Source organism: Phocoena phocoena, chromosome 3 (genome assembly GCF_963924675.1).
Source record: "Phocoena phocoena chromosome 3, mPhoPho1.1, whole genome shotgun sequence".
NCBI classification, from domain to species: Eukaryota; Metazoa; Chordata; class Mammalia; order Artiodactyla; family Phocoenidae; genus Phocoena; species Phocoena phocoena.
The window spans coordinates 112,538,274-112,559,110 of NC_089221.1; the positions used below are offsets into that span (position 1 = coordinate 112,538,274).

The 20,837-nt window shown below is 42.3% G+C and overlaps 1 protein-coding gene across 1 annotated transcript; it reads right to left on the bottom strand.

Annotated features, from left to right (window-relative positions):
• Positions 1 to 6,731: 6,731 nt before the first annotated feature.
• CDKN2AIPNL (CDKN2A interacting protein N-terminal like) lies at positions 6,732 to 13,283 on the bottom strand. The gene is made up of 3 exons (XM_065875147.1): positions 13,035 to 13,283; positions 11,627 to 11,726; positions 6,732 to 7,093 (listed from the first exon to the last, which is right to left on the bottom strand). Exons 1-3 carry the CDS (start codon positions 13,271 to 13,273, stop codon positions 7,082 to 7,084), a joined length of 351 nt encoding a protein of 116 aa, XP_065731219.1. The 5' UTR covers positions 13,274 to 13,283; the 3' UTR covers positions 6,732 to 7,081.
• Positions 13,284 to 20,837: the final 7,554 nt, after the last annotated feature.

Consider the following 20,837-nt stretch of genomic DNA (forward strand, 5'->3'; position numbering starts at 1 on the left):
GTGAAAATATCATGTTGATTGAGTTTTATATAGACTTGTATCTATCCAGTGAAGAGGTTTTCACCATTTTCCACTTTTTTTTTGTAATGTAAACAAGTAAAGTCTGGATATAGGAACACTCTAATCTCTGATAGAAAGCACTCTTGACTTATACACCAATTTTTTTCCCCTTCCTAGAAGTATCCTTGAGTCTGTACAGACACACACACACACCGCAAAATTTAAAAGTTCCATGAATATGAGTGACTTCTGAAACTGATCTAAAAATTCTTCCTCATGTAGTGGAAGGTAATGGAGAGGAAAGCTATTGAAGGTGGCTTATTTAGTAAGTCTGTTGTGTGCCCAGTAAACGAGGTACCTGTCTTAATTTATTCATTTAGTACTCGATTGATTGATTGATTGATTGCGGTACACGGGCCTCTCACTGTTGTGGCCTCTCCCGTTGCGGAGCGCAGGCTCAGTGGCCACGGCTCATGGGCCCAGCCACTCCATGGCATGTGGGATCTTCCTGGACCAGGGCACGAACCCGTGTCCTCTGCATCGATCGGCAGGCAGACTCTCAACCACTGCGCCACCAGGGAAGCCCCATTTAGTACTCTTTTAAAAGACAGAAGCCTGGGGCTCAAAAACAATTTAGAGTTATGTCTAAGGTAACCAATTCTCCCAGGTTTTAAGAGAGATCAAGTTTTTAGGTCTTGGTGTTATTACAATTCCTTTCTAGTGCATTCAGCAATGCAGAGTCCCCAAGGAATCTGGTATGTGGGGATTATGTATGTAAACAGAAAAGTCCATAGGTGGAAAGCTATTAAAGGTAAATGAAATTGTCCATAGGACAGGGGCCTTGTGCAAAGATGGTACTTCAGTTCCCATCTAGTTGGGGAAAAACTAAACTGTTGTCTGATATGGGGAAATTCTAGTTATCTTGTTCTAACATATGATATAGAGCACAAAGATATATTAGAAACACACACACAGATGTGTGTGCTGTTTTTTCAGTAATTTCTCCCCACCATCACTACAGGTTTTTAAAACAACTTTGTCAATAATAACCTGAGGTTTTTTAAGTTTTCTGTTCATTGCATGGACTAGGGCTTTCTTTTAGATGGGCCCAAAAGATGAACAAGGTGCACCCTATACAAAACTCTCTTAGTTCAGCAACATTAGTTCCTTGCTGGTTGAAATCAAGAGCCCTGGAAGGAAAAGCTCCAAGTTTCCCCTTTGGCATATGGAGGACTCAGACTTGGGCTAGAAGCCTGCATGGACTGTCAGGAACTCTGCCGTTGACTTAGTGCTAAAGCTTGGCCACAAGATGCTTTGTTTACCATTGACTTCTGGAATCATATATTTGGAAAGACTAAATATAGAGTGTACTTTGCTGAGTAAAAGCAAGTAACCTTTTAGCTGGTTAGGTCTTTTTGTGGTGATGGTCTTCGTTTGGTTACAAGTGTGATGCTTCTGTAGTCCTTTGGGGGGATATTAGAGCTGACCTCAGGCGCCACCAACCTGAATCATTTAGTTGTCATTCTTCCTGGAATGCAGGAGGGCTTTTGTGGTGTCTTGAGGGCTGCCAAAGTGCAAATGTAAGCACACTTAAGGCAGACCTCTTAATGCTGCTTCCTGTCTGAAGCCCTCTTCCCTTCCCCCTTTACAAACAAGGCCTTGTGCCAAGAATACTGTAGCCCACCAGCTAAATTGGACTAGCAGCACTCTTGAACAGAAGAATGTCACATGCCGAGAGGTTTGCAGCTCTTTGGCTGGCATCTGCATAAAGTCATTCTACAAAACTTGAGTTGGGAGCTTTTATGTTTTATGTTTTTGTGTTGGTGCTAGTAGAAAGACAACAGGAACAGGAAGCTTCTTGTTCTTATAACTGTCCTGAGCAGAGAATAGAAAAGAATCCAGAGGCTAGCTCATGGCTTCAGCTTCAGCTAAAGGCCTAGAATATCGCCTCCAAAGAAAATCTAGATTAGTGACCTTGCTGTATTGTAGTGGGCCTCAGCCATAGGACTGTACCTGCATGAACACATAAGACTGTGGTTTCAGGTGGAGACTCCCTGGAACATCCGCTGGAAAGCTGCCTTTAGAATGAAGACTGTCAATCCCAGAGGTGGGTACAAGAGAGCTCTCGCAAGCCAGAAAGATCAGCGAGGGCAGTACTGAGGCCTGGTGGTAAGTTGATGATACCATCTGTTAGGGAGAAAGTTTCCTTCCTAGCTTTCGTTAGCCCTTACACATTGGTTCTTTGGCAGGGGCTGGGTATTGTGCACAGAGCAGCTTGAGAACAGACTGCAGTCACCATGGCACCCTCTCAAGACCTAAGTTTGAGGGATCAGGCTGTAAGAGCAACAATATAAGTACCAAAGATTGGAGCCAAACACTGGGAACTGCTTTCCAGATAAACTCTGGCAGTATATGCACAGGCCTAGGGAGGAGGCCAACAGGACAGCAGTGGACCTCCAAGGGTCCAAGCTCTGAATCCTCTGGGGACACTTTTTAATTAGCGGCTTTGTTTTTTGTTATAAAAGTAGAACCCAGTCATAATAAATTTGGTAAGCACAAAGGTAGAAGGAAGCATTAGTCATTCTCACCACCTGAGAAGTTGAGAACAGCTGGTTTAAGGGGAAGTGAGGACTGTAGGTGTTGGTCCAAGCCCAAATGTTTCCAATAGTCTGGGGCCCAAAATTCACACCCAAAGTGATAAGGAATCCAGTCAGTTTACAGTATGAGACTCCAGGGTAAGCCTTCTGCCAGGCAGCTATGTTCATGGAGAAAGGAGCATACCCACAGCCTTTGCAAGCCCCAGACCCCTAGAGGTAGGGATTCCAAGGCTGGCCACGTGCTGACCCCTTTCCCCATCCTGCTTCTGCCCCCTGTCCCAAAGAGCCTGGCATTTAATTTGTGCTGCATTGTTCAGTGCCTGCTGCCATTTGTTCTGTCAACATAACTACTGATACCTTGGCACCTAATGGGTGCCAAGCTGCATGTTAGGTCCACCCTTTTGCAGCTTTGGGAATGGAGACTGGTCTGGTGGGGTGTTTATGGGTGGTCATTTTTATTTTATGTAAATTTTAGTTGAAACATTTCATATCTTCCCAGCGTGGCCTCAAAGGGAAAGTAGGGCAGAAATGAAGCAATTCACTAAGTGCCAGGTACTTATACAGACATTGGTTTTTCTACGGAATCCTCCAATAAGGTAGGAATCATCCACACAGTGCAGATCCCTACACCGAGGAACTCAAGAGGAAGGAATCACTACCAGTTCACAACTACTGGGGATAATTAGACATTCTTAAGAGAAAATGCCGAAGGGAAGGAAAAATGCAGCCCTAACAGCATGAGATTTTGGTGCTAGCATTCACAGCAAAGCAAGGGCTTTAATCACTAGGCCCATGCAGTTCAAAGTTGACCTTACTGTTAATTGCCCCTCCACTAAAGCAGGGGTGGACCAAGAGCTGCCTCAGTGGACTTGCCTGGTGGTCTAGTGGTTAAGAATCCACCTTGCAATGCAGGAGACGCAGGATTGATCCCTGGTCAGGGAACCAAGATCCCACGTGCTGCAGGGCAGCTAAGCCCACGCGCTGCAACTATTGAGCTTACGTGCCACAACTAAGACCCGATACAGCCAAAAATATTAAAAAAAAAAAAAAAAGACCCGCCTCAGGCCCCTAACAGCTTCTTTCTCCTAGGCAAATAAGTTGAAGGGCCATATTCAAGGATACTTTTGCTTCACTGGCCTTTTTTTTTTTTTTTACTAGGCTGGGAAAGGAGGATGGGACTTGGGCTGTGACTACCTGGATTATGTTCTAAAGAGGTAACCTTGTCTGACAGCACTATCAAGGAAAAAAGCTCTGGTTCACACGCCCAGGTCTAGAACAGGTAGGAATTAGCTCCTTTCTAATAGGAGCTTAAGAGTCTCAACTTTTACTTTGTTTGATTTCCGAGGGAATCTGTTCAGGTGATGAAGTCTTTGTTACCCCACCTCCTCAGATGGTACTCTTGTCTGTGAGCAAGGCTTCAGGCCCACCTCCATCTCTGATAGGAGCACATGCAAAGGACTGTGCCTCTACTGCTGGCGGTGTGAAAAAAAACCTTCCAAACCAAAATGAGAAAGGCAGTCTACTGCCACCCCTTGCCCTGTGTGTCATAACTTAGAAGGGACAGAGTAAACTTTGGGAAAGAAATTAGCAGGCTTGCCTTTCATTTAAATAAATAGGTTCTCTGGCTATTTATTTTAATGAAAAGCAAGCCAGGCGAGGTTCTGTTTCTTAAGAGGGAGAGGGAGAGCATGCATTTATTTGTTGAAGGAAGCAATTTCCATACGACCACCAACCTGTTTAAGTTCTAAAATTCTCGCCTCTTAAGGATTATGTTTACTCTTATTCCTACAGAACCGAAAGGTATCCCTAAACTAGTCAAGAATGAGAGCCAGGACTAGATGACAAGATAACTAGATGACAGGCCTCAGACCCCAGAAGTTGACAGTCTCCTTCCAGACATAAGGGTACCCAGGCAGTGACTTTAGAGCTGGACAGCTGGGAAACACAAGTCACCTGATGGTTAGGGTATATATATCTCATGTCAGATACAACAATTTGTATTTTCACTGCCACTTACTACAGATAGCAAAGCAACAGAGGACGGGCAGTGGTAGTTAATGTGATTCCTCCCAGTGCCCACAGAATAGGTAAGCCACAGGTCCGAATGGATCCTGGAAAAGTTCAAAGGGAATCCTTTCCTTTGCAAAGGTAGAGAGTATTGATCAGGTGGGCCACAGACTCTGAGGAATGTTTCAAAAAGCAACTTTCTGGATAACATGAAAGGGCATCACTATTAACTGAGAACCCTAAACTGTACTGTTAGTATAGGTCACCCAAACACAGGTCTGAAATGCACAGGTCCATTTATATGTAAATTGTTTTCAATAAATATGTACAGGATCTGCAGTTGGTTGAATCCATGGGTTGTTCAAGGATCAACAGTACTTGCTTCTCAAAAGGTCTTGAGACATGTCTTTTAACAGCTAAGATCCTCTCCTAGTCATTACTTGCAGTAATACTTTATTTACCATGTCCCTTCCTGTGATCTCACTTGATCCTCACCCCATCTTGGGGAGGGCTGTATATATGAAGAGACCAGTAGCTTGCAGCTTATATCTGGTGTGAGCTCCAGTTTCAGATCTAAGAGAGGGCCATTTTACTTGCACAAGGAGTGCTGCAATGCAAATTTTAGATTTCTATGCCACTTTCCACTCCAGAAAAAACAAAGGATAAAATTCTAAAATACTGATTAATTTTATAGGTGAGATAGCCACAGAGGTTGTGAAGGTAAGATGAAAAACAGGCAGCTTATCCTGGGAAGAGTAATGGGATCCTGAAACAGAAAAAGGATATTAAGTGAAAACTAAGGGAGTCTCAATGAAGTGTGGACATTAGTTAATAGTGTATCAATATTGGTTCATTAATTATAACAAATGTACCATACTAATGTAAGATGCTAGTAATAGGGGAAACTGTGCAGAGTATGTGGGAACTCTGAACTATCTTTGCAGACTTCCTGTAAATCTAGAATTGTTCTAAAATAAAAGCTTATTTCTAAAAAATTTTTTTAAAAGGGCAGCTTAAACTGAGGAAATAGAGAAAACCCACTAGAAAATGGCACCAGAAAATTTGATTAACTAGAGAAGTCTTCAAAAACTATATAAAGACTTTGCAATGGATATGTTCCTGATAGGACATTTTATTTTATATCTTACAGAGAGGCCAAGGCTCACTGAGCACCGTGATTGGCCCTCTAACATCTTAATCCTTGCCATAGGTCTTTGTGGTAGGTATTTCTATGATCTTAATTTTCCAGGAAAGGCCATAGGAGAAAAGTGGCCTGTCAGAGGTCCTGAGGTCTTCACTTGGCCCATCCTAGTGGTCACTACAGATTAGAGCTAGAAGCTGCACAGAGATGTTGGTATGCTGTTTGGCCTTAACCTTGAGCCATGGGTGAGAGTCATCCTACTTCTCTGCTCCCAGATACCACACTCCCACAGTTGCTCTCCTCTTCAGCACTTCAGTGACCTGAGTTTACCAGTAGATTAAGCTAAGGCAGGTCCACTGTTGTATTCTGCCACCCTGTCCGGTACAGTGATAAGTGAATCCTGCTGTGACTGTTACCTTGTTGCCCCCCCAAATGAAGTCCCTCTCTGTATTTATGCCTGGAGATAAGTACTTAAGAGTGGGTACTAAATAAGAAAGAGGAACAGGGAGGGGGTAAGAAACATACATCAACTGAAAGGGGGAAATTAATAAAACCAGAATTTCAGAGCAAAGCAGCACTGCACTAATAAGCAAGTATTTCTTGAGGGACTTTGTACAAGGCAATTCCTCAAGCCTAGAATACTGAAGCCTCAGGCTCCCTGCAGAAAAAGAGAATATGGGCTTTATTCAGCGGCCTGGAAGGCTTTGTAGAGAACCTACAATCAACTGGCTGCCTGGAACAAGCTGTGGAATCTTGTGTCAATGAGTTTTAAAATAAGGCTTTTTTTATAGGCTGCCTCTTCCCATGAGCTGGTAGATACCTGAAGCCTATGATTTGATTTTCACTCAACTCTTTAAAAAAAGATGAAGTGTGTGTGGCAATAGGGTACATGGATGGTGTAAACTTCAGGTAGAAATAAGGGATATGGTTTACCTCAGTCGGCGGGGAAAAAAAGACCATAAAGCAGAATCACACATAAAGGTACGCTGTTGAAAAATCCAAAGTGTAAAATTCACTACCTGCCATTATTACATCAACATTAAAAAAAAAATAGGCATTTTTAACATTTTGACCAACATTCAAAACCTGAAAATAAAAAAGAGGGCATGATTTATAAATACATAAATATCCATGCATACTTTTACAATGATAGCTACTAGAAGAATGAGAACTTTTAAAACGCCAATCTAGACAAGATTCCCTTTCATTCCAATTGCCTCTTTCCTACATGTTAATATCAAGAGTCTTAAGAGAGCTGCTGAGGTCAATGTCATGTTCATTCCAGCCTCCTTTCCAAGCCTGTAACTAATGATGAAAATGTGATGAATCTTCTGCCTTAGCTTTGATGCTAGGAAAAAAAGACAAAGTTAGTAACCATGTAGTCTAATGCATCAAATTCATAAATTAAAATACAGCAGTGATGCAATATTTATGTACTACCCAGATGGTAGGCAGACTCATAAATTATTAAGATTTTACTACATACAGAAAATTCAGCAAAACACTGACCATACTATCCATTTGGAAGCCAGAGTCTAATTTTTTTGTCTTGTCACTTGTGATCTATAAATGTTCACAATTTAAAGTGATAACAGAAATACTTAAAAAATAGCTTTTTCCATGGCATGCTCTGCAGTGAAGGCTTCTAAAAACAGAATCACATAAACACTTATTGTTCTAAATTAAAATCAGTTAAATCCAGATAGTAATTTACAACATTTCACATTGAGTCAGGATATTTAGGAGATGTGAAGGTTATAGGTTTCTGGATTTCACACTGTTAGAAACTACAGAAACTGCATGTCTTCTAAAAGTGGTGAACTGAAGCAGATATATTCTTTCTGGGTACTCTCTAGCACCATTGGTAAATTTAAACTTGGCTTTAGACAACTTTTAAGCAGGGTGCAAAGAAATCATTTTGTCTGTCACCTTCTATTTGAATGGATTTCCTTAACATTTAGCAGTGCAAGTGAATCAGTCTGAGACTCTTTTTAGTAAGCAGAGTTTTCAAGGTATGACCTATTTCCTAGCTTAAGCCTGTCACTCCAGTCTTTGAGAAGTGAAGAAGCGAAATTCCTCAGCAAAAGCAAAATATAAGAGGGCTGTCTCTTTTTAGGAGAATGCAGTATCACCTAAAGAAACCATCTTTAGTCCAAAAGGAAAGAGAAACCCCTAAGCCATCTCTCAAATTTCCAATAGGATAGACCAAGGCTATAGCAGAAGAGTTGCCACTGGCTTTGGTTGCTGCAAGTATGGTCTTTGACTCAAGGTGCTGGCAGGTGATTCACTCCGCCTGGGCACCAGGCAACAGACTGGCCTGTGGGGTCAGACAGAGCTTTTCTGGCTTCTTCTATTTCTGTGGATAAAGGGAAAAGGTAGCTCCATGGAGCATTTATCTTAGGATACAAGACAAAACCTGATTTAACTAATCTGATAAGCTGAAAAAAAATTTTTTTGAATACTCACAAATAGTTGCCATCTTATTAGAATCACGTCTCTTTCCACCAGTGGAGTGGCTGCTCCATTACTTTAGAGCTCGCCAAGACTGTATATAATGCACAAAAAGCCTCTTGAAAGGCAGGCACACTTGTGTTTCCAACTTCTTTCACATTTCATATTTAGTCACTTTCCATACTGCCACTTTCCCTCTTGGACAAAAATGTTCTTAGGGGGGACTTCCCTGGTGGCACAGTGGTTAAGAATCCACCTGCCAATGCAGGGGACCCAGGTTCCAGCCCTGGTCTGGGAAGATCCCACATGCCGCGGAGCAACTAAGCCCATGCGCCACAACTACTAAGCCTGCAGTCTAGAGCCCGTGTGCCACAACTACTGAAGCCTGTGCGCCTAGAGCCCGTGCTCTGCAAAACAAGCCACGGCAATTAGAAGCCCATGCACCACAATGGAGAGCAGCCTCTGCTTGCCGCAACTAGAGAAAGCCTGCGCGTGGCAACGAAGACTCAACGCGGCCAAAAATAAATAAAAATAAATTTATATTAAAAAAATGTTCTTAGGAAAAATGAAGTAATTAAGTGGACAGATTTTTTGAGCCAATAATGATAGCTTCTTAGTCAATCACTCCTCTTTCTCCTTAAGACAATGCCTTGGAAATATAAACTCTGACAGTCTTAGTAATAACATCATTCCTGAGTGAGCTGCTGCTCTTTGTTAATTATTGCTCATTAATGGGTAAAGCTGGTTGGTTAATCACAAAGTCTGCTAGTAGGTACCTAGGGAGGGCTGTTAGATAACTGAGACTGTTCAATATATTTGTATCTGAATCCCCCTTTTTCAAAAAGAAATCATACACTGCAAATATCTGACAAATACCACCTGTCAGAGACCAATGCTCATTTCTTTTCTCAGATTCCACATCCCCCTTCCCCTGCCAAAAAAAAAGAGAGTTGGACAGACCACAGAGGTGTACTGGCCTTAAAACCGCAGAATAACCATAAAGTATTTTTAAAATCTTACTTTAAAGAACTTATGTCCCTAAGTTATCTTCACTATTCAGTCTCAGGATACCAATAATGCCAGGCGATTCATTTCCACTTGCTAGCTAGCTTCAAAACCCAACTAAAATAATTTTAGAGCTAAGGATCAAAGAACTATAACTGACCTTTTCAGGTGCATGGCTCAACATCAGTTTTTTTGTTTTTGTTTTTTGTTTCTGGGCTGGCAATGTTGCTTAATGTTTGCCAGCCTCTATTACATGCAAAAACCTCAGCAAGAAGACAAAAAAAACTGCTGCAAAGCTCCCAGGGCGCTCTTTCCAGTGGGCTCTCAGGGCAGCCTTCAATAGAGAAGGGACAGCCTTCAACACTACACAGTTCTGTCACGGCACACAGACCAGATGACTTGTTCTCAGGACAAGCTTATCTAAAAGACTCTTACCAACTGGCAAAACTCTACACATCCTCTGTCTCACTTTTCAGGATCAACTTAGCTTCATTTTCAGTGACATCAACAGTCTAAAACTTGGTTACTAAGAAAACATAAGTCTTATTTGAAGGAAGTTCAAACATATATAATCAACAAGTGCTATAGAAATACAGGCTCCCTGTAGGCTTCTTCCAGGTAGCCAGGTGCCAAATCATTAATTAGTCTGATGGCAGAACTGGTTTCAGGAATGCCAAAGTTCATTTCTGAAGACTCTTCTCTGGAGACTGACACTGCAATTAAAGTGTCAAAAATGAACATCCCAGGACAGGGCTCCCTATATTTCTGAGGTTCAAGACCCCTTTACAATGTTTATAACAGTTTAGAAACTCTTCTCCTCAACACACATACATATACTTCTTCACACTAGCCTATGGATAATGTTAGGGACATGCATATTAATTACAAAACCTCCTTAGTCTCTTCTGGAGTCTGAAGCCCAAATATCGTGAAGTGTTCTGACCTCTAATATCCCAGTATGACTGGAAAGAGACAGAGAAGTATAACAAAATTTATGTGAAAATGGATCTTACGGAGAGCAGAATACCTCTTAAGACCAAAAGGCCGAGGAAAGAATCGGCCATGAGCAGTCAGGAAGTAAAGGCTCATCCTATTCCCTGCCTGCCCTGACGAATGGGGTGCAATCAGGTGGCCGGAAATTATCTAGACGCCCCATGCCTGGGCCCCAGGAACCTCACCGCTAGGATACTGAAGGACTTCCTAGAGGTTTTTAAAAAATATTATATAAGAGAATCCAAAAAGTCACAAACTCCCAATTCACAACGGCTCCCGGGCTACAAACAATAGCCCTGTTAACAGATTTTAAAAACAAAATAGGCCCTTGAACACAACCTGAACTTTTGATTCCAGGTTCAATTAAAAAACAATACTTTTTTAAAGAAAAATATCTGAAATCATGCAGGGTGTGCTGTTTGGGGCTGAAGTACTTTCTGGGCAGCTGAGGATTTGATTAGCTCCTGACACTCACACTAAAGGGAACCTTTTTATATGCCCAGCTTCCCAAAAAAAGACCCAACTAGGGTGAAGCAAGGGCTTACCTATGTTTCTGACAATAGAACTATAAGAGAGGCCAGCAGTCTTTACTCTTTTGCTTTGGTCAATTTTGTAAGCATTTTCTGAGCATCTTCTCTGGATTATGCCTATACTAGGTTTTGGAATTAGAAGGACTAATATCTTAAGCACCATCTCTTCCCTCAAGAAGCTTACAATCTGCTCTTAAAAAGGTCTGGGTAAAGTGCTAAGGAAATAAACTATGGGAGATGAGGAAGCAATTAATTTTGTTGCCTGAGGAGACCAGGGCAAATGAGAAAAACCATATCTTGGGAGATTGTGAAAAGCAGTTGGGACGCCCAGCCCCATCTTCTGAGCTTCCTTCTGCCACACTCTCCATGGCCCCAGCCAAAGGACCCAGATACAAGGCTTGACAGGCAGCAGCTCACCATGTAAAAAATCCACAGCCTCAGATCAGAAGAAGCCTGGCAGAATAGGGAAAAGCTATGACGATATTACTCCATCTACATTTCCATCAGCAAGTCAGAGGGTCCAAACAGGTCTGGTGGGGTCCTCAACGATTGGGGTAAGGTTGAGTTAATGTTACCAACAAGATTTTTTAATAAGTGGGCAACTGTAGCACTCTAACCAACATTTTCTTAAAATTCAAGCAAAAAGCTCAAAACAGAATTTTCCTAAAGTAACTGAAGAGGTTGAGTTTATGTGTTACTCTACCAACAATGCATAATTTATCTACTGAGTTGTTCTCTAGTTATGAAAAGGCTTATACAAATTACAGAGAAATAAAATGAAAGGGCTTAGATTGGGGTAGTAAACAAGAGCATTCAGAAAACAATATACTCTAATACATCATCATAAAGGCAGGGGCCGTTAGCTCTATACCATTTCAAATGCACTTGGAAATCCTGTTTACCTTTTTCATTAATTCACTTCTGGTAGTAAATTGTGGCAGGTCTTCCACTTCAATCCCATCAGCCATTTCCATCACCTTGTCTAAAAGGTCTTTGTTGTAACTGCACGATAAAAAGTAGTAAGATAAAAACCGTGGAAGAATTATTGTCACTGTGGGCTAAAAAGAAATTGCAGGTAGCTGGACTATAAAGTCAACTCTCAGAGGAACGATTTGATACTACTGGGGAAACTGACAGATGTTCAGTATCAAGTCAGAAAACAGTTCTTGCGCGTGTGGATACAGAAGCAGCACTAGGGATGCCAATGGAGCAGGTGTTTTAAGATTTACAAAACAAACAAGACTTACAAAAATAGAGGCAGTGTACCTCTGGCAGTATATATTCACGGATATGATATGAGGGCCAAAATTCTTATTTTTTTGAACATGTGGAGTATTGGTCTAACGAAATAACATTATTTGTTCATTTGTCCAATTTTCTGACATTTGCCTAATCTTGGATCCTGTTAACGAGAATTTACTAGAGGAACCTGGAAGTCAGAGAAAAGGGAGGGATACAGCAGGCACTGCTTCCCCATATCCAGTTCTAATAACTCCCCAAATTTGAAAACACCACCAAGCAGCTTAGGGCTGGAGGGACCATGTGACCAGACAGCCATAAGGAGCACAGAAACCAGGACTAAGCCAAGTCATCTCATTATCCTAACACAATTTCAGGAAATGCTAAATAAAAGGATGTGGGAGCCTCAAGATTTGCCACCTGCTACATGGAGCGGCAGAGGGAGTGCCATTTCAAAAAGTCCCTTGAAGGCATTTGTTATTTTGATAAAAGGAAAGGCAGAAAGGCAAAGACTGCTTCTTGCTACAGGGTCCAGCAGACTAGGACATGGGGAGAAAAAGACAAGGGCCGCAGACTACATCCTGCCATAAATGGTAAAATCCACCAATCCTGATAGATGCTGCATGACCCTAGGTATGTCTCTTTCCCTCTCAGCTTCGTAGATGTAAACTGGAGATCTGTTTCTGTCCCTGCACGTTTGCCATGTGGAAGAAAGGAGCTAATGAACTTAAAATGCCCTCTGCAAAGGTGACAGTTTGAAGTAATAATAATAACATAAATAACAATGGCAACTCGAACGCCTAGTATTTATAGAGCTCTTGAGAGATGATAGCCTGTGCTAAGTGCTTTTCACCCTTTAAGACTGTAGTCATCACAACTAATTTTCCAGATGAGAAAACTAAAGCTCAGAGAGATTAAGTATCTTTCCAAAGGATTGGCTACGGTGGAAACCTGCCTTAGGCCTGTCTAGTACGGTTGGAGTTTGGGGGCAGGGTCAGCATTGGGCAGGGGTCAGCCCTGCGGGAGGACTGCGGATCGGGACAGGGTCAGCCAGCCGCCAGGGGTCCGCACCTGCAACCCAGGAAGAGGTGGTTGGCCCAGACCATGGAGAGGGACAGCAGCTGGTCCAGGCGGCCGCCGCCGTCTGGCGGGTCGCGGTAATCGGGCAGGTGGCGCAGGATGAATTCCATGCGGGCCTTCCATTGCTTCTCGCTCTCCGAGTAGGAGCGGAACTGCTCAGCGAAGTCGGTCGCCTGCCGCACACCAGAAACCAGCTCCTCCACGGCTGCAGCCGCCTCGCCACCCACCATGGCTCCCTCCGCCGCTGAGGGCCGGACCCGCCCACCGCCTTCCGTACACGCACTGCGCCACCTCCCCGCAGCTAGAGGGGCCGCAGCTGCGAGCGACTGCTCAGGAAGACTGGTCTGGAGCGCCCTCGGCGGGCGCGGCGGACTCACCCGGCCCGGCCCCTCAGACTTCAGCTGCGGCGGCCCCCGGACTGGGTCTTCCCCGGGGCCTCAGGGGCAGTTCTCGGCCCACCCCGCGGGGAACCAGTAGGGAAACCGAGGCCCTCCCAAGCACAGAGTAAGGGCGGCCCTCTCCAATTCGGCAGCCGGATGCCAGCCAGGACTGTACTGTGTCCTTGGCCTGGGAATTCCCCAGACACCCGGCCCGCAAACCGATGACCCCAGTTCTGAGGACGTATAGGTGTAGCTGCTCTGGATCTACTTTTATCGATTCCCAGAGGTCTCGACACTCCACCCAGGTTGTGGCCCGCCTTCCTGGAGCCAGTAATCCATCCAACTGAATACCTGCCAGACCCTTTGCTACGTGCTGGAGATGCAGTGAGAGCAAATTCAGAGCGCTGCTCTAACGAACTTTACAGTCGTGAAAATTTAATTGCTCAAGGGTAACTTTTCAAAGTTGACAACTTTTTTTTTTTTTTTTTTTTTTTAAGTTGACAACTTTTAATAAAGAAAGGCCCTGAGTGCTAGGACCATGAATAAGCAAGAGACCTGATCCAGACTTGGAGGTCAGGGAAATGATGCTGGAGAGCAGAGAGATGAACAAGAGTTAATTACATGAAAAAGAGTAGGGCACTGCAAGAGAGCCTGGCCTGGTGAGAGAACTGTAAGATCTGTATGACAGATCCTAGAGTGGGGGACAGTGGAGGAGATGAGGCTGCAAAGATCACCAAGAACAGTAGGTCATGGAAGGAGTTGTGGTCTAGACCCTAAAAGGAATGGGGAGCCACTGAAGGATTTTAACCAGGTGTATCCAAAAGATGCTGGGAGGAGCCAAAATGGATGTGTCAAGAGGAGATGAGCAGGTGAGTTGGCCTAACTCTGCCGTCTGTCCTAGGGTCAGGGATACCCATCGACAAACAGAAGAGCTTCCTCATAAGAGGTGCATTTCCCATCCCATTCAAGTACAATAACTGGGAAACCACTTGAGCCTCCATCAGCCTTGGGAAATTATTGACCTAATAGGCTTCCCCATCATCCCCCATCAAATGTGGGGCAGAGTACAGAGCTGAGCCTAGAATCCAGGATCCAGGATTCCAGTGTAGGTCCTATATTGTGAATGAGGCGAAGGGGCAGAGCCACCTATGTGTTGTCTGCTGCTTCTGCAGCTTCTGATGAGACATCAGGGCCTCCAACAGGCAGAAACCCCATATAGAATGGAAACATCAGGCAGTCTTATGAGTAGACTGTGCCTGTAGAACCAGCATCAGGCTCAGTGACATCCCATTGTGGTTAAAAATAGGGAGGCACACTACTCTCACCCTGGTGAACAGGAAGAATGTGAACAGGGCTGTGAAACCAAAGACAAACTCAGCTACTCTACATCAGCCGGGAAGAGGTGCCCAGAGCTGGGGCTCCCAAAAGTGAGTGCACATTATATCTCCTGAGGGCCTTGTTAAAATAGCAGATTCCCAGGGAGTTTCCTGGTGGTCTAATGGTTAGGATTCGGTGCTTTCACTGCTGTGGCCCAGATTCAGTCCCTGGTTGGGGAACTGAGATTCCACAAGCTGCATTATGTGGCAAAAAAAAAAATGGTGGACTCCCAGGCCCATCACTGGATGTTGAGTCTAGGCTCCAGGTAATTGATTCCATCTGCAGCTGGCCAAACTTTGAAAAATGTTGATGAGGGTTCTTGGAACCAAATTCTGGGTCACCTGACTGTATGGTGGAGAGGTTGACCCAGAAATAGGAACCTGGGCTTTGTGACCAACAGCTGCAGCTACACAGCTAACTCCGCCCCCTAGGGTGTGAAAAAGCTAAGAGGTCATCCAGCAACTGGCTCATTTAGCATCATCTTTGATAATGATGAGACATGAATATGTGTACCTACATACAAACATATTCAGACATGCATGCAGGTTATAACAACTCAAAAGTACACAAATAGGTATTCTTTTTTTATAATATGATCTTGTTAACATTATACTTTCAAAACGTAAAGTAGCCTAAAATGATTAGATAATATTAACATTTTACCAGCCCCTGCGGCAAGTCCAATTACTGCCCAGTTTATTGTTTCTAACTCGTTTCTGTGATTCAGGTTTTCTTAAAGTTACTTACTTATATAGACAAGGATCAGTTTTCCTACTTCATCTTCATTTAAAAACATCATTATTGATATATAACTCACATACTATAAAATTCACCAATTTAAAATACTCAATGGTTCTAGTATATTCACAGATTTGTGCAGCCATCAACACGAATATAGAACATTTTCCTTACCCCAAAAAGAAACTCCATACCCATTAGCAATTGCTCCCCACTCCCTCAAGCCCCTGGCAACAGCTAATGAACTTTTTATCTCTATGGATTTCCTATGCTGGACGTTTAACGTAATGGTTTCTTGTGACTAGCTCTTTCACTTACGGAATGTTTTCAAGATTCATCCATGTTGTAGCATGTGTCAGTACTTCATTCCTTTTTTATGGCTGAGTAACCTTCCATTGTATGAATATACTTCATTTTGTTTATCTTTTCATCAGTTGCTAGACATTTGGGTTTTTTCTACGTCTTGGCTATTATGAATAATGCTGCTGTGAACATTCATGTACAAGTTTTTACGTGGACATATATTTTCAATTTTCTTGGTATATAGTGGATTGCTAGGTCTAGGTTTAGCTTTCTGAGGAACTAACAGATTGTTTTCCACAGTGTCTGCACCATTCTACATTCCAACCAGCAATGTATGAGGGTTCCAATTTTTCTACATCCTTGTCAACTCTTATTATTTTCCCTTTTTTTGATTATAGCCATCTTAGTGGGTACAAGGCTGTATCACATTGTGGTTTTGTTTTGTATGATGTTGAGCATCTTTCATGTGTTTATTGGCCATTTGTATATCTTCTTTGTAGATATGTCTATTGAGATCCCTTGCCCCTGTTTTTTTTTAATATCTTTATTGGAGTATAATTGTTTTACAATGTTGTGTTAGTTTCCACTGTACAACAAAGTGAATCAGCTATATGTATGATATCCCCATATCCCCTCCCTCTTGAGCCTCCCTCCCACCCTCCCTATCCCACCCCTCTAGGTGGACACAAAGCATCAAGCTGATCTCCCTGTGCTATGCAGCAGCTTCCCACTAGCCATCCATTTTACATTTGGCAGTGTATATATGTCAGTGCCACTCTCTCACTTCGTCCCAGCTTCCCCTTCCCCTCTGTGTCCTCAAGTCCGTTCTCTACATCTGCGTCTTTATACCTGCCCTGCCGCTAGGTTCATCAGTACCGTTTTTTTAGATTCCATATATGTACATTAGCATACGGTATTTGTTTTTCTCTTTCTGACTTACTTCACTCTATATGACAGACTCTAGGTCCATCCACCTCATTACAAATAACTCAGTTTCGTTCCTTTTTATGGCTGAGTAATATTCCCTTGTATACATGTGCCACATCTTCTTTATCCATTCATCTGTTGATGGACACTTAGGTTGCTTCCATGTCCTGGCTATTGTAAATAGTGCTGCAATGAACATTGTGGTACATGACTCTTTTTGAATTATGGTTTTCTCAGGGTATATGCCCAGTAGTGGGATTGCTGGGTCATATGGTAGTTCTATTTTCAGTTTTTTAAGGAACTCTTCTCCATAGTGCCTGCATCAATTTACATTCCCACCAACAGTGCAGGAATGTTCCCTTGCCCTTTTTTAAAAAAAAAAAAAAAAAGACTTTATTTTTTAGAGCAGTTTTTGGTTTACAACAAAATTGAATGGAAAGTACAGAGAGTTTCCATATATCCCATCCTCCCCTGACCCCCACCACACACAGCCTCCTGCACTACCAACTGCTCTCACCAGAGACACATCTGTTACGTTGACACATCATTCTCATCGAAGTCCGCAGTTTATGTTAGAGTTCACACTTGGTGTTGTACATTCTGTGGGTTTTGACAAATGCATAATGACATGTGTCCATCATCATACTAACATTCGGAACAGTTTTACTGCCCTAAAAATCCTGTCAGTGTTTTCTGAAGAGCAAAAGTTTTTAATTTTGATGAAATCAAATCTATTATTTTTTTTATGAGCCATGCTTTTTTGTCCTATCTAAGAAATCTTTGTCCTAAGGACAAATCTTTGTCCTATCTAAGAAATCTTTGTCTAACTCAGTGACCTAAAAATTTGTTTTCTTCTGGAAGTTTTATAGTTTTATGTTATAGGTTGGTGATTATACTTTTAGGTCTGTGATTCATTTCAAGTTAATTTTTGTATATGATGCAAGGTATGAGTTGTCAAGAGCAACAAAGAATATAAGATTTTATCCCACTTACAAGCTAATAGGTTACGCTTCCACAGTTTCAGTGGGTGCTGGCAAAATACTTAAGACTCTTAAAACAGAGACAAAGAACTTTGTGACTCAGAGCACAGCAAACATGAGTTTCATGTTTGTATTGGTTCCCCTTGTCCCGTAAGTCCCACAGGGGCTATGCCAAAGGGCCCAGGTAGATAAGGTACAAACAGGTACACACAGTGGGTTTATATGACCACTGAGGAACCTCAAGTTTAAGGAACATCAATCTTTTTTTTTTTTTTTTTTTTTTTTTTTTTGGCTACGCCGGGTCTTAGTTGTGGCATACAGGATCTTCAGTTGCGACATGTGGGATCTAGTTCCCTGACCAGGGATCGAACCCGGGCCCCCTGCATTGGGAGCATGGGGTCTTAGCCACTGGACCACCAGGGAAGTCCCAGGGAACATCAGTCTTTTATAAAGGACTGTAAGCAAACCTGCTCAACCTTTGCCCCAGAGCAATACATTATCTTTTTTATCTGGATGGTAAACAAATTTACCCTTTGCTCTGAAGGTAGACACTATCCCTAGGATGCTTCATGGACAAAACATCCTTGAAAAGACAGTCTGGAACAAAAGGGCAGTTAGTGTCTAACTCTTAAGATGTGCAGATACGTGAGAAACCCATGGAAAATTATTTCCCAGCATAGGTTGAGATTTTTTTTTTTCTGCATATGGTTGTCTAACTGGTCCAGTACAATTTGTTGAAAAGATTACCTTTTTTCCATTCAATTACTTTGATACCGTTGTCAAGAATTAATTGACCATATATGTGTGAATCTATTTATGGACTCTCATTTCTGCTTCATTGATCTATGTGTCTATCTTTGTACCAATACCATAGTGTCTTGATTACTGTAGCTCAAGAGTTAGCAAGCTTCTTCTGTTAAGGGTGGGCTACATATAATTCCTGTTGTATACTTTCTTTTTTGAATTGTAGAATTTTATTTATTTTTTTATACAGCAGGTTCTTATTAGTTGTCCATTTTATACATACTAGTGTGTATACTTTTCTTGTTTCTTTTTTCAGCCATTTAAAAACATAAAAAGCATTGTAGCTTATGGGCCTTACAGAAATAGGCTGCAGGCTAATTTGGCCCATGCTGTAGCTTTATAGTCTTTCTTTTTTTTTTAATATTTATTTATTTATTATTTATTTGGTTGCACCGGGTCTTAGTTGCGGCACGCGGGCTCCTTAGTTGTGGTATGTGAACTCTCATTTGCAGCATGCATGTTGAACCCGGGCACCCTGCATTGGGAGTGCAGAGTCTTATCCACTGCACCACCAGGGAAGTCCCTATACAGTCTTAAGATCAGGTCGTTTAAGGACTTCCCTTAAAGAATCCTCCTGCCAATGCAGGGGGACATGGGTTCATTCCCTGGTCTAGGAAGATCCCACATGCCACGGAGCAACTAAGGCCCATACACCACAGCTACTGAGCCTGTGCTCTAGAGCCCGCGAGCCACAACTACTGAGCCTGCATGCCACAACGACTGAAGCCTGTGCACCTAGAGCCCATGCTCCGCAACAAGAGAAGCCACCGCAATGAGAAGATTGTGCACTTCAACGAAGAATAGCCCCTGCTCACCACAACTAGAGAAAGCCCGCATGCAGCAGTGAAGACCCAACACAGCCAAAAATAAATGAATAAATAAATAAGTTTATAAAAAAAAAAAGATCAGATCATTTGAGTTCTCCAGCTGTGTTCTTACACAAAATTGTTTTGGCTATTTTAATTTATTGCTTTTCAATACAAATTTTGGCATTAGTTTCTCAATTTTTAGAAAAACAAAGCTGCTAGGATTTTAACTGGGATTGTATTGAATCTATAGATCAACTGGGGGAGAATTAGCATCTTAACAATATTGAATCTTCCAATTCATAAACATGGTATATCTCCATGTATTTAGGTCTTATTGTTATGGTATATTTTAAAGTCCGATGAAATATTAGATTTAAAACACATTTGCCACTTTATTTGGTCTTCCTTCATTCTCTACTTCTTACTTTCCATCTGTATCATTTTTCTTCTACCTGAAAAATTTGTTAACATTTCCTTTAGTACAGGTCTGTTAGTGGCAAGCTCACTTTTTGTCAAACTTAAAATGACTTTATTTTGCCTTCTGTATTAGTTGTATGACTGCATAACAAACTACCCCAAAGCTTAGTGTCTTAAAACAGTAACCATTTATTATCTCACAGTTTCTCCTTTTTTTAAAAAAAAAAAAAATTATTTATTTAGCTGCTCCAGGTCTTAGTTGTGGCATGCAGGATCTTTAGTTGTGGCATGCAGGCTCTATAGTTGCAGCATGCACGATCTAGTTCCCTGGCCATGGATCAAACCCAGGACCCCTGCAATGGGAGTGCAGAGTCTTGCCCGCTGAACCACCAGGGAAGTCCCTCACAGTTTCTGTGAATTAGGAATTCAGGTATGACTTAGCTGGGTGGTTCTGGTTCAGGGTCTCTGCTGAGTTTTCAGTACATTTGCTGGTGAGTACTTTAGTTATGTGAAGGCTTGTTTAGGGCCACAGGAGCCACCTCCAAGATGGCTCAATTACATGGTTGTTTGTCTCAGTTCTCAGTTTCTTACTACATGGACCTCTCCGCAGGGCTGCTTGAGTGTCCTCACATGGCAGAGGTCTTCCTTCAGAGTAAGTGAACGAAGAAAGAGTAAGGCAGAGCCACAGTATCTTGTATGACATGGACTCATCGGTAACATACCATCACTCTAACTTATTCTGTTCATTAGAAGTAAATCACTAACTCCAGGGACTTCCCTGGTGGTCTGGTGGTTAAGACTTCACCTTCCAATGAAGGGGTGCGGGTTCAATCCCTGGTCAGGGAACTAAGATCCCATATGCCTCACGACCCAAAGACCAAAACATAAAACAGAAGCAATATTGTAACAAATTCAATAAAGACTTTAAAAATAGTCCACATCAAAAAAATCTTTTTTTAAAAAAAAGAAGTAAATCACTGAGTCCAGTACACATTTGAGGGCAAGGTGTTTTAGGCTCCACCTTTTAAATAGAGTGTCAAAGAACTTGTGAATGGATTT

Excerpts from the sequence above, each read along its gene's own strand:
- CDKN2AIPNL (XM_065875147.1), bottom strand. The coding sequence starts at position 13,273 with ATGGTGGGTGGCGAGGCGGCTGCAGCCGTGGAGGAGCTGGTTTCTGGT. Across the intron at positions 11,727-13,034 it reads CACCTCTTCCTGGGTTGCAG|TTACAACAAAGACCTTTTAG; the intron begins GTGCGGACCCCT and ends TTTATCGTGCAG.